The sequence below is a fragment of the Oncorhynchus masou genome, chromosome 20, assembly GCF_036934945.1.
Source record: "Oncorhynchus masou masou isolate Uvic2021 chromosome 20, UVic_Omas_1.1, whole genome shotgun sequence".
Classification (NCBI taxonomy): Eukaryota; Metazoa; Chordata; class Actinopteri; order Salmoniformes; family Salmonidae; genus Oncorhynchus; species Oncorhynchus masou.
In genome coordinates this window covers 20,296,648-20,311,647 of record NC_088231.1, presented here as the reverse complement: position 1 = coordinate 20,311,647, position 15,000 = coordinate 20,296,648, and the positions used below count along the sequence as shown (strand labels likewise).

General features: G+C 46.4%; 1 protein-coding gene across 1 annotated transcript in view; it reads left to right on the top strand.

Moving 5' to 3' along the window:
- Window positions 1–15,000, top strand: part of adgrl3.1 (adhesion G protein-coupled receptor L3.1) — a 319,635-nt gene that overhangs the window by 294,750 nt on the left and 9,885 nt on the right. The window contains 2 exon segments of the mRNA XM_064926745.1: window positions 953–1,135; window positions 2,474–2,567. Of these exon segments, the coding sequence (XP_064782817.1) occupies window positions 953–1,135; window positions 2,474–2,567 (277 nt within the window).

The following is a 15,000-nucleotide window of genomic DNA, read 5'->3' as shown; positions in this document are numbered from 1 at the left end:
ACACACCTGTATCCTTCCTAACACACACGTATCCTTCCTGACACACCTGTATCCTTCCTAACACACCTGTATCCTTCCTAATACACCTGTATCCTTCCTAACACACCTGTATCCTTCCTAACACACCTGTATCCTTCCTAACACACCTGTATCCTTCCTAACACACCTGTATCCTTCCTAACACACCTGTATCCTTCCTAACACACCTGTATCCTTCCTAACACACCTGTATCCTTCCTAACACACCTGTATCCTTCCTAACACACACGTATCCTTCCTGACACACCTGTATCCTTCCTAACACACCTGTATCCTTCCTAACACACCTGTATCCTTCCTAACACACCTGTATCCTTCCTAATACACCTGTATCCTTCCTAACACACCTGTATCCTTCCTAACACACCTGTATCCTTCCTAATACACCTGTATCCTTCCTAACACACCTGTATCCTTCCTAATACACCTGTATCCTTCCTAACACACCTGTATCCTTCCTAACACACCTGTATCCTTCCTAACACACCTGTATCCTTCCTGACACACCTGTATCCTTCCTAATACACCTGTATCCTTCCTAACACACCTGTATCCTTCCTAACACACCTGTATCCTTCCTAATACACCTGTATCCTTCCTAACACACATGTATCCTTCCTAACACACATGTATCCTTCCTAACACACCTGTATCCTTCCTAACACACATGTATCCTTCCTAAGACACCTGTATCCTTCCTAATACACCTGTATCCTTCCTAACACACCTGTTCCCTTCCATAACACAGCTGTATCCTTCCTAACACCTGTATCCTTCCTAACAAACCTGTTTCCTTCCTAACACACCTGTTCCCTTCCATAACACAGCTGTATCCTTCCTATTACCTGTATCCTTCCTAACACACCTGTTTCCCTCCATAACACCGCTGTGTGTCCCTGTCTCCCCTCTCCAGGTGCGTAAGGAGTATGGGAAGTGTTTGCGTTCCCACTGCTGCAGTGGTAAGAGTGTAGAGACCTCTATCTCGTCCTCTGGGAAGAACCACACCACGTCTCGAACCCCAGGACGATACTCCACGGGGTCGCAGGTCATCTTGCCTGCCTGTACACCTGGACGCTACTCCACAGAAGACTCCCAGGTGAGACCAGGTCCAGCACACCTGTCGGACTAACCTACAGTACAATCCGATTCAGCTTTAACTCTGACTTCTGATTCTAGAAGTCTTCGAAAGTTATCTTGGAAAGTCACCTTTATCCCTGTCTCTCTCTCTCTACCTCCCCCCTTCCTTCTCTCCCTCCCTCTCCTCTCCTCCCCTCTTCCCTCCCTCCCCCTTCCTTCTCTCCTTCCCTTCATCCCCCTTCCTTCTCTCCCTCCCTCTTCTCTTCTCCCCTCTCCCTTCTTCCCTCTCTCCCCCTTCCTTCTCTCCTTCCCTTCATCCCCTTCCTTCTCTCCCTCCCTCTCCTCTCCTCCCCTCTTCCCTCCCTCCCCCCTTCCTTCTCTCCCTCCCTCTTCTCTTCTCCCCTCTCCCTTCTTCCCTCTCCCCCTTCCTTCTCTCCCTCCCTCTCCTCTCCTCCCCTCTTCCCTCCCTCCCCCCTTCCTTCTCTCCCTCTTCTCTTCTCCCCTCTCCCTTCTTCCCTCTCTCCCCCTTCCTTCTCTCCTTCCCTTCATCCCCTTCCTTCTCTCCCTCCCTCTCCTCTCCTCCCCTCTTCCCTCCCTCCCCCTTCCTTCTCTCCCTCCCTCTTCTCTTCTCCCCTCTCCCTTCTTCCCTCTCCCCCTTCCTTCTCTCCTTCCCTTCATCCCCCTTCCTTCTCTCCCTCCCTCTCCTCTCCTCCCCTCTTCCCTCCCTCCCCCTTCCTTCTCTCCTTCCCTTCATCCCTCTTCCTTCTCTCCCTCCCTCTCCTCTCCTCCCCTCTTCCTTCTCTCCCTCCCTCTCCTCCCCTCTTCCCTCTCTCCCTCTTCCGTCTCTCCCTCCCTCTCCTCTCCTCCCCTCTTCCCTCCCTCCCCCTTACTTCTCTCCCTTCCTCTCCTCCCCTCTTCCTTCTCTCCCTCCCTCTCCTCCCCTCTTCCCTCTCTCCCTCTTCCATCTCTCCCTCCCTCTCCTCCCCCCCTTCCCTCCCTCCCCCTTACTTCTCTCCCTCCCTCTCCTCCCCTCTTCCCTCTCTCCCTCTTCCGTCTCTCCCTCCCTCTCCTCTCCTCCCCTCTTCCCTCCCTCCCCCTTACTTCTCTCCCTCCCTCTCCTCCCCTCTTCCTTCTCTCCCTCCCTCTCCTCCCCTCTTCCCTCCCTCCCTCTTCCTTCTCTCCCTCCCTCTCCTCCCCTCTTCCCTCTCTCCCTCTTCCACCTCTCCCTCCCTCTCCTCCCCTCTTCCCTCTCTCCCTCTTCCATCTCTCCTCCCCTCTTCCCTCCCTCCCCCTTACTTCTCTCCTTCCCTCTCCTCCCTCCTTCTCTCCCTCCCTCCCCCATCCATCCCTCCATCAGAGTCGTATCAGGAGAATGTGGAACGACACAGTGAGGAAACAGGAGTCATCCTTCATGACAGGAGACATCAACAGCTCAGCCACACTCAACAGAGGTAACCAAGGATACTACGACCTATTCAGTATAACAGCAATACTGTTATTTATAATGCGCTGACGGAGGAAAGAGAAGTTTATATAAGTTCCTCCCAATGCTATCGTTAGCCCACTGCTGATGTCACTTCCTCTATGAAGGACAGAAGAGAGGAAGTCTTTGGCATGGCCCACTACTCTAAGACTGGTCCTCTACACTAAGACTGGCCCACTACACTAAGACTGGTCCACTACACTAAGACTGGCCCACTACACTAAGACTTGCCCACTACTCTAAGACTGGCCCAGTACACTAAGACTGGCCCACTACACTAACACTGGCCCACTACACTAAGACTGGCCGACTACACTAAGACTGGCCCACTACACTAAGACTGGCCCACTACACTAAGACTGGTCCACTACACTAAGACTGGCCCACTACACTAAGACTTGCCCACTACTCTAAGACTGGCCCACTACACTAAGACTGGCCCACTACTCTAAGACTGGCCCACTGCACTAAGACTGGCCCACTGCACTAAGACTGGCCCACTACACTAAGACTGGCCCACTACACTAAGACTGGCCCACTACACTAAGACTGGCCCACTGCACTAAGACTGGCCCACTACACAAAGACTGGCCCACTACACTAAAACTGGCCCACTACACTAAGACTGGCCCTCTACACTAAGACTGTCCCATTACACTAACACTGGCCCACTACACTAAGACTGGCCGACTACACTAAGACTGGCCGACTACACTAAGACTGGCCCAGTACACTAAGACTGGCCCACTACACTAAGACTGTCCCACTACACTAAGACTGGCCCACTACACTAAGACTGGCCCACTACTCTAAGACTGGTCCTCTACACTAAGACTGTCCCACTACACTAACACTGGCCCACTACACTAAGACTGGCCCACTACACAAAGACTGGCCCACTACACTAAAACTGGCCCACTACACTAAGACTGGCCCTCTACACTAAGACTGTCCCACTACACTAACACTGGCCCACTACACTAAGACTGGCCGACTACACTAAGACTGGCCGACTACACTAAGACTGGCCGACTACACTAAGACTGGCCCAGTACACTAAGACTGGCCCACTACACTAAGACTGTCCCACTACACTAAGACTGGCCCACTACACTAAGACTGGCCCACTACTCTAAGACTGGTCCTCTACACTAAGACTGGCCCACTACACTAAGACTGGCCCACTACACTAAGACTGGCCCACTGCACTAAGACTGGCCCACTACACTAAGACTGGCCCACTACACTAAGACTGGCCCACTACACTAAGACTGGCCCACTACACTAAGACTGGCCCAGTACACTAAGACCGGCCCACTACACTAAGACCGGCCCACTACACTAAGACCGGCCCACTACACTAAGACTGGCCCACTACACTAAGACTGGCCAACTACACTAAGACTGGCCCACTACACTAAGACTGGCCAACTACACTAAGACTGGCCCACTACACTAAGACTGGCCCACTACACTAAGACTGGCCCACTACACTAAGACTGGCCAACTACACTAAGACTGGCCCAGTACACTAAGACTGGCCCACTACACTAAGACTGGCCCACTACACTAAGACTGGCCAACTACACTAAGACTGGCCCAGTACACTAAGACTGGCCCACTGCACTAAGACTGGCCCACTGCACTAAGACTGGCCCACTGCACTAAGACTGGCCAACTACACTAAGACTGGCCCACTACACTAAGACTGGCCCACTACACTAAGACTGGCCCACTACACTAAGACTGGCCCAGCACACTAAGACTGGCCCAGTACACTAAGACTGGCCCAGTACACTAAGACTGGCCCAGTACACTAAGACTGGCCCACTACACTAAGACTGGCCCAATACACTAAGACTGGCCCAGCACACTAAAACTGGCCCAGTACACTAAGACTGGCCCACTACACTAAGACTGGCCCACTACACTAAGACTGGCCCACTACACTAAGACTTGCCCACTGCACTAAGACTGGCCCACTACACTAAGACTGGCCCACTGCACTAAGACTGGCCCACTACACTAAGACTGGCCAACTACACTAAGACTGGCCCAGCACACTAAGACTGGCCCACTACATTAAGACTGGCCCACTACACTAAGACTGGCCCACTACACTAAGACTGTCCCACTACACTAAGACTGGCCCAGATGGCTAGTTATTCCAGTTATTTATTCCATGCCTATTGAAACACATGAACCAGACTCTGACTCTTATTCCTCCTCGTCTAACCAGTCTAACCAGTCTGACCAGTCTGACCAGTCTAACCAGTCTGACCAGTCTAACCAGTCTAACCAGTCTAACCAGTCTGACCAGTCTAACCAGTCTAACCAGTCTAACTAGTCTGACCAGTCTAACCAGTCTAACCAGTCTGACCAGTCTAACCAGTCTAACCAGTCTGACCAGTCTAACCAGTCTAACCAGTCTGACCAGTCTGACCAGTCTAACCAGTCTGACCAGTCTAACCAGTCTGACCAGTCTAACCAGTCTGACCAGTCCAACCAGTCTAACCAGTCTGACCAGTCTAACCAGTCTGACCAGTTTAACCAGTCTGACCAGTCTAACCAGTCTAACCAGTCTGACCAGTCTAACCAGTCTAACTAGTCTGAGCAGTCTAACCAGTCTGACCAGTCTGACCAGTTTAACCAGTCTGACCACTCTGACCAGTCTAACCAGTCTGACCAGTCTAACCAGTCTAACCAGTCTGACCAGTCTAACCAGTCTGACCAGTCTGACCAGTCTAACCAGTCTAACCAGTCTGAACAGTCTAACCAGTCTAACCAGTCTAACCAGTCTAACCAGTCTAACTAGTCTGAGCAGTCTAACCAGTCTGACCAGTCTGACCAGTTTAACCAGTCTGACCACTCTGACCAGTCTAACCAGTCTGACCAGTCTAACCAGTCTAACCAGTCTGACCAGTCTAACCAGTCTGACCAGTCTGAACAGTCTAACCAGTCTGACCAGTCTAACCAGTCTGACCAGTCTGACCAGTCTAACCATCTGACCAGTCTGACCAGTCTGACCAGTCTAACCAGTCTAACCAGTCTAACCAGTCTGAACAGTCTAACCAGTCTAACCAGTCTGACCAGTCTAACCAGTCTGACCATCTGACCAGTCTGACCAGTCTGACCAGTCTAACCAGTCTGACCAGTCTGACCAGTCTAACCAGTCTAACCAGTCTGAACAGTCTAACCAGTCTAACCAGTCTGACCAGTCTGACCAGTCCGACCAGTCCGACCAGTCTAACCAGTCTAACCAGTCTAACCAGTCTGACCAGTCTGACCAGTCTAACCAGTCTGACCAGTCTAACCAGTCTGACCAGTCTGACCAGTCTAACCAGTCTGACCAGTCTAACCAGTCTGACCAGTCTAACCAGTCTAACCAGTTTAACCAGTCTGACAAGTGGTCTTTCTATATTTGTTTTGTATCTATATCTATGTTTTTACATGTACATTGATTGATTGATTGATTGATCTTTAAGCTACAACAAAATATAAATAACATGTATTTTTCCAAGCGAATCCAATCGGTTACGCCTTCAAACACCCCGACGGCGTCATGACATTCTGGTCCACCGGAACGCCATTCATGTCCAACGCGACGCTGCGTTTGCCTCGCGGTGCGTTCGGTGGGTTGTGTGTATACCAATGAAGCTGCCGGCGTGTTGGAAGCCTTCGTTAGATTTACAGCCCGTTACTGAAATGGTTGTTCCCAGTTTAAATGGCTTTATAATCTCCTCACAATGTGTCTAGCCCTGACAGTCATTATGAATGGAGGATATTGGGATATTTCCTAACCCTGGCTGGGATTCAGTCATTATGAATGCAGGATATTGGGATATTTCCTAACCCTGGCTGGGATTCAGTCATTGTGAATGGAGGATATTGGGATATTTCCTAACCCTGGCTGGGATTCAGTCATTATGAATGGAGGATATTGGGATATTTCCTAACCCTGGCTGGGATTCAGTCATTATGAATGGAGGATATTGGGATATTTCCTAACCCTGGCTGGGATTCAGTCATTATGAATGCAGGATATTGGGATATTTCCTAACCCTGGCTGGGATTCAGTCATTATGAATGGAGGATATTGGGATATTTCCTAACCCTGGCTGGGATTCAGTCATTATGAATGGAGGATATTGGGATATTTCCTAACCCTGGCTGGGATTCAGTCATTATGAATGGAGGATATTGGGATATTTCCTAACCCTGGCTGGGATTCAGTCATTATGAATGCAGGATATTGGGATATTTCCTAACCCTGGCTGGGATTCAGTCATTATGAATGGAGGATATTGGGATATTTCCTAACCCTGGCTGGGATTCAGTCATTATGACACCAGGATATTGGGATATTTCATAACCCTGGCTGGGATTCAGTCATTATGAATGTAGGATATTGGGATATTTCCTAACCCTGGCTGGGATTCAGTCATTATGAATGGAGGATATTGGGATATTTCCTAACCCTGGCTGGGATTCAGTCATTATGAATGGAGGATATTGGGATATTTCCTAACCCTGGCTGGGATTCAGTCATTATGAATGGAGGATATTGGGATATTTCCTAACCCTGGCTGGGATTCAGTCATTATGAATGGAGGATATTGGGATATTTCCTAACCCTGGCTGGGATTCAGTCATTATGAATGGAGGATATTGGGATATTTCCTAACCCTGGCTGGGATTCAGTCATTATGAATGCAGGATATTGGGATATTTAACCCTGGCTGGGATTCAGTCATTATGAATGCTTGGGATATTCAACCCTGGCTGGGATTCAGTCATTATGAATGGAGGATATTGGGATATTTCCTAACCCTGGCTGGGATTCAGTCATTATGAATGGAGGATATTGGGATATTTCCTAACCCTGGCTGGGATTCAGTCATTATGAATGGAGGATATTGGGATATTTCCTAACCCTGGCTGGGATTCAGTCATTGTGAATGGAGGATATTGGGATATTTCCTAACCCTGGCTGGGATTCAGTCATTATGAATGGAGGATATTGGGATATTTCCTAACCCTGGCTGGGATTCAGTCATTATGACAGCGGGATATTGGGATATTTCCTAACCCTGGCTGGGATTCAGTCATTATGAATGGAGGATATTGGGATATTTTCTAACCCTGGCTGGGATTCAGTCATTATGAATGGAGGATATTGGGATATTTCCTAACCCTGGCTGGGATTCAGTCATTATGAATGGAGGATATTGGGATATTTCCTAACCCTGGCTGGGATTCAGTCATTATGAATGCAGGTTATTGGGATATTTCCTAACCCTGGCTGGGATTCAGTCATTATGAATGGAGGATATTGGGATATTTCCTAACCCTGGCTGGGATTCAGTCATTGTGAATGGAGGGTATTGGGATATTTCCTAACCCTGGCTGGGATTCAGTCATTATGAATGGAGGATATTGGGATATTTCCTAACCCTGGCTGGGATTCAGTCATTATGAATGGAGGGTATTGGGATATTTCCTAACCCTGGCTGGGATTCAGTCATTATGAATGGAGGATATTGGGATATTTCCTAACCCTGGCTGGGATTCAGTCATTATGAATGCAGGATATTGGGATATTTCCTAACCCTGGCTGGGATTCAGTCATTATGAATGCAGGATATTGGGATATTTCCTAACCCTGGCTGGGATTCAGTCATTATGAATGGAGGATATTGGGATATTTCCTAACCCTGGCTGGGATTCAGTCATTATGAATGGAGGATATTGGGATATTTCCTAACCCTGGCTGGGATTCAGTCATTATGACACCAGGATATTGGGATATTTCCTAACCCTGGCTGGGATTCAGTCATTATGAATGCAGGATATTGGGATATTTCCTAACCCTGGCTGGGATTCAGTCATTATGAATGGAGGATATTGGGATATTTCCTAACCCTGGCTGGGATTCAGTCATTGTGAATGTAGGATATTGGGATATTTCCTAACCCTGGCTGGGATTCAGTCATTATGAATGGAGGATATTGGGATATTTCCTAACCCTGGCTGGGATTCAGTCATTATGAATGGAGGATATTGGGATATTTCCTAACCCTGGCTGGGATTCAGTCATTATGAATGCAGGATATTGGGATATTTCCTAACCCTGGCTGGGATTCAGTCATTGTGACAGCAGGATATTGGGATATTTCCTAACCCTGGCTGGGATTCAGTCATTGTGACAGCAGGATATTGGGATATTTCCTAACCCTGGCTGGGATTCAGTCATTATGAATGCAGGATATTGGGATATTTCCTAACCCTGGCTGGGATTCAGTCATTATGAATGCAGGATATTGGGATATTTCCTAACCCTGGCTGGGATTCAGTCATTATGAATGCAGGATATTGGGATATTTCCTAACCCTGGCTGGGATTCAGTCATTATGAATGGAGGATATTGGGATATTTCCTAACCCTGGCTGGGATTCAGTCATTATGAATGGAGGATATTGGGATATTTCCTAACCCTGGCTGGGATTCAGTCATTATGAATGGAGGATATTGGGATATTTCCTAACCCTGGCTGGGATTCAGTCATTATGAATGGAGGATATTGGGATATTTCCTAACCCTGGCTGGGATTCAGTCATTATGAATGCAGGATATTGGGATATTTCCTAACCCTGGCTGGGATTCAGTCATTATGAATGCAGGATATTGGGATATTTCCTAACCCTGGCTGGGATTCAGTCATTGTGACAGCAGGATATTGGGATATTTCCTAACCCTGGCTGGGATTCAGTCATTATGAATGGAGGATATTGGGATATTTCCTAACCCTGGCTGGGATTCAGTCATTATGAATGGAGGATATTGGGATATTTCCTAACCCTGGCTGGGATTCAGTCATTATGAATGGAGGATATTGGGATATTTCCTAACCCTGGCTGGGATTCAGTCATTATGAATGCAGGATATTGGGATATTTCCTAACCCTGGCTGGGATTCAGTCATTATGAATGGAGGATATTGGGATATTTCCTAACCCTGGCTGGGATTCAGTCATTATGACACCAGGATATTGGGATATTTCCTAACCCTGGCTGGGATTCAGTCATTGTGACAGCAGGATATTGGGATATTTCCTAACCCTGGCTGGGATTCAGTCATTATGAATGGAGGATATTGGGATATTTCCTAACCCTGGCTGGGATTCAGTCATTATGAATGGAGGATATTGGGATATTTCCTAACCCTGGCTGGGATTCAGTCATTGTGAATGGAGGATATTGGGATATTTCCTAACCCTGGCTGGGATTCAGTCATTATGAATGTAGGATATTGGGATATTTCTAACCCTGGCTGGGATTCAGTCATTATGAATGGAGGATATTGGGATATTTCCTAACCCTGGCTGGGATTCAGTCATTATGAATGTAGGATATTGGGATATTTCCTAACCCTGGCTGGGATTCAGTCATTATGACAGCGGGATATTGGGATATTTCCTAACCCTGGCTGGGATTCAGTCATTATGAATGGAGGATATTGGGATATTTCCTAACCCTGGCTGGGATTCAGTCATTATGAATGGAGGATATTGGGATATTTCCTAACCCTGGCTGGGATTCAGTCATTATGAATGCAGGATATTGGGATATTTCCTAACCCTGGCTGGGATTCAGTCATTGTGAATGGAGGATATTGGGATATTTCCTAACCCTGGCTGGGATTCAGTCATTATGAATGGAGGATATTGGGATATTTCCTAACCCTGGCTGGGATTCAGTCATTGTGAATGGAGGATATTGGGATATTTCCTAACCCTGGCTGGGATTCAGTCATTATGAATGGAGGATATTGGGATATTTCCTAACCCTGGCTGGGATTCAGTCATTATGAATGGAGGATATTGGGATATTTCCTAACCCTGGCTGGGATTCAGTCATTATGAATGTAGGATATTGGGATATTTCCTAACCCTGGCTGGGATTCAGTCATTATGACAGCGGGATATTGGGATATTTCCTAACCCTGGCTGGGATTCAGTCATTATGAATGGAGGATATTGGGATATTTCCTAACCCTGGCTGGGATTCAGTCATTATGAATGGAGGATATTGGGATATTTCCTAACCCTGGCTGGGATTCAGTCATTATGAATGCAGGATATTGGGATATTTCCTAACCCTGGCTGGGATTCAGTCATTGTGAATGGAGGATATTGGGATATTTCCTAACCCTGGCTGGGATTCAGTCATTATGAATGGAGGATATTGGGATATTTCCTAACCCTGGCTGGGATTCAGTCATTATGAATGGAGGATATTGGGATATTTCCTAACCCTGGCTGGGATTCAGTCATTATGAATGGAGGATATTGGGATATTTCCTAACCCTGGCTGGGATTCAGTCATTATGAATGCAGGATATTGGGATATTTCCTAACCCTGGCTGGGATTCAGTCATTATGAATGGAGGATATTGGGATATTTCCTAACCCTGGCTGGGATTCAGTCATTATGAATGGAGGATATTGGGATATTTCCTAACCCTGGCTGGGATTCAGTCATTATGAATGGAGGATATTGGGATATTTCCTAACCCTGGCTGGGATTCAGTCATTGTGAATGGAGGATATTGGGATATTTCCTAACCCTGGCTGGGATTCAGTCATTATGAATGGAGGATATTGGGATATTTCCTAACCCTGGCTGGGATTCAGTCATTATGAATGCAGGATATTGGGATATTTCCTAACCCTGGCTGGGATTCAGTCATTATGACAGCAGGATATTGGGATATTTCCTAACCCTGGCTGGGATTCAGTCATTATGAATGGAGGATATTGGGATATTTCCTAACCCTGGCTGGGATTCAGTCATTATGAATGTAGGATATTGGGATATTTCCTAACCCTGGCTGGGATTCAGTCATTATGAATGGAGGATATTGGGATATTTCCTAACCCTGGCTGGGATTCAGTCATTATGAATGTAGGATATTGGGATATTTCCTAACCCTGGCTGGGATTCAGTCATTATGAATGGCTGGGAGGATATTGGGATATTTCCTAACCCTGGCTGGGATTCAGTCATTATGAATGCAGGATATTGGGATATTTCCTAACCCTGGCTGGGATTCAGTCATTATGAATGGAGGATATTGGGATATTTCCTAACCCTGGCTGGGATTCAGTCATTATGAATGGAGGATATTGGGATATTTCCTAACCCTGGCTGGGATTCAGTCATTATGAATGGAGGATATTGGGATATTTCCTAACCCTGGCTGGGATTCAGTCATTATGAATGGAGGATATTGGGATATTTCCTAACCCTGGCTGGGATTCAGTCATTGTGAATGGAGGATATTGGGATATTTCCTAACCCTGGCTGGGATTCAGTCATTATGAATGGAGGATATTGGGATATTTCCTAACCCTGGCTGGGATTCAGTCATTGTGAATGGAGGATATTGGGATATTTCCTAACCCTGGCTGGGATTCAGTCATTATGAATGGAGGATATTGGGATATTTCCTAACCCTGGCTGGGGGATTCAGTCATTATGAATGGAGGATATTGGGATATTTCCTAACCCTGGCTGGGATTCAGTCATTATGAATGGAGGATATTGGGATATTTCCTAACCCTGGCTGGGATTCAGTCATTATGAATGGAGGATATTGGGATATTTCCTAACCCTGGCTGGGATTCAGTCATTATGAATGGAGGATATTGGGATATTTCCTAACCCTGGCTGGGATTCAGTCATTATGAATGGAGGATATTGGGATATTTCCTAACCCTGGCTGGGATTCAGTCATTATGAATGGAGGATATTGGGATATTTCCTAACCCTGGCTGGGATTCAGTCATTATGAATGGAGGATATTGGGATATTTCCTAACCCTGGCTGGGATTCAGTCATTATGAATGGAGGATATTGGGATATTTCCTAACCCTGGCTGGGATTCAGTCATTATGAATGCAGGATATTGGGATATTTCCTAACCCTGGCTGGGATTCAGTCATTAATGAGGATATTGGGATATTTCCTAACCCTGGCTGGGATTCAGTCATGAATGGATATTGGGATTTCCTAACCCTGGCTGGGATTCAGTCATTATGAATGGAGGATATTGGGATATTTCCTAACCCTGGCTGGGATTCAGTCATTATGAATGGAGGATATTGGGATATTTCCTAACCCTGGCTGGGATTCAGTCATTATGAATGCAGGATATTGGGATATTTCCTAACCCTGGCTGGGATTCAGTCATTATGAATGGAGGATATTGGGATATTTCCTAACCCTGGCTGGGATTCAGTCATTATGAATGGAGGATATTGGGATATTTCCTAACCCTGGCTGGGATTCAGTCATTAATGGAGGATATTGGGATATTTCCTAACCCTGGCTGGGATTCAGTCATTATGAATGGAGGATATTGGGATATTTCCTAACCCTGGCTGGGATTCAGTCATTATGAATGCAGGATATTGGGATATTTCCTAACCCTGGCTGGGATTCAGTCATTATGAATGGAGGATATTGGGATATTTCCTAACCCTGGCTGGGATTCAGTCATTATGAATGCAGGATATTGGGATATTTCCTAACCCTGGCTGGGATTCAGTCATTATGAATGGAGGATATTGGGATATTTCCTAACCCTGGTTGGGATTCAGTCATTGTGAATGGAGGATATTGGGATATTTCCTAACCCTGGCTGGGATTCAGTCATTATGAATGGAGGATATTGGGATATTTCCTAACCCTGGCTGGGATTCAGTCATTATGAATGCAGGATATTGGGATATTTCCTAACCCTGGCTGGGATTCAGTCATTGTGAATGCAGGATATTGGGATATTTCCTAACCCTGGCTGGGATTCAGTCATTGTGAATGCAGGATATTGGGATATTTCCTAACCCTGGCTGGGATTCAGTCATTATGAATGCAGGATATTGGGATATTTCCTAACCCTGGCTGGGATTCAGTCATTATGAATGGAGGATATTGGGATATTTCCTAACCCTGGCTGGGATTCAGTCATTATGAATGGAGGATATTGGGATATTTCCTAACCCTGGCTGGGATTCAGTCATTATGAATGCAGGATATTGGGATATTTCCTAACCCTGGCTGGGATTCAGTCATTATGACAGCAGGGATATTTCCTAACCCTGGCTGGGATTCAGTCATTATGAATGGAGGATATTGGGATATTTCCTAACCCTGGCTGGGATTCAGTCATTATGAATGCAGGATATTGGGATATTTCCTAACCCTGGCTGGGATTCAGTCATTATGACAGCAGGGATATTTCCTAACCCTGGCTGGGATTCAGTCATTATGAATGGAGGCTGGGATTCAGTCATTATGACAGCAGGGATATTTCCTAACCCTGGCTGGGATTCAGATAGGATATTGGGATATTTCCTAACCCTGGCTGGGATTCAGTCATTATGAATGGAGGATATTGGGATATTTCCTAACCCTGGCTGGGATTCAGTCATTATGAATGGAGGATATTGGGATATTTCCTAACCCTGGCTGGGATTCAGTCATTATGAATGGAGGATATTGGGATATTTCCTAACCCTGGCTGGGATTCAGTCATTGTGAATGCAGGATATTGGGATATTTCCTAACCCTGGCTGGGATTCAGTCATTATGAATGCAGGATATTGGGATATTTCCTAACCCTGGCTGGGATTCAGTCATTATGACAGCAGGGATATTTCCTAACCCTGGCTGGGATTCAGTCATTATGAATGGAGGATATTGGGATATTTCCTAACCCTGGCTGGGATTCAGTCATTATGACACCAGGATATTGGGATATTTCCTAACCCTGGCTGGGATTCAGTCATTATGAATGGAGGATATTGGGATATTTCCTAACCCTGGCTGGGATTCAGTCATTATGAATGGAGGATATTGGGATATTTCCTAACCCTGGCTGGGATTCAGTCATTATGAATGCAGGATATTGGGATATTTCCTAACCCTGGCTGGGATTCAGTCATTATGAATGGAGGATATTGGGATATTTCCTAACCCTGGCTGGGATTCAGTCATTATGAATGGAGGATATTGGGATATTTCCTAACCCTGGCTGGGATTCAGTCATTATGAATGGAGGATATTGGGATATTTCCTAACCCTGGCTGGGATTCAGTCATTATGAATGGAGGATATTGGGATATTTCCTAACCCTGGCTGGGATTCAGTCATTATGAATGGAGGATATTGGGATATTTCCTAACCCTGGCTGGGATTCAGTCATTATGAATGCAGGATATTGGGATATTTCCTAACCCTGGCTGGGATTCAGTCATTATGACACCCGGATATTGGGATATTTCCTAACCCTGGCTGGGATTCAGTCATTATGAATGCAGGATATTGGGATATTTCCTAACC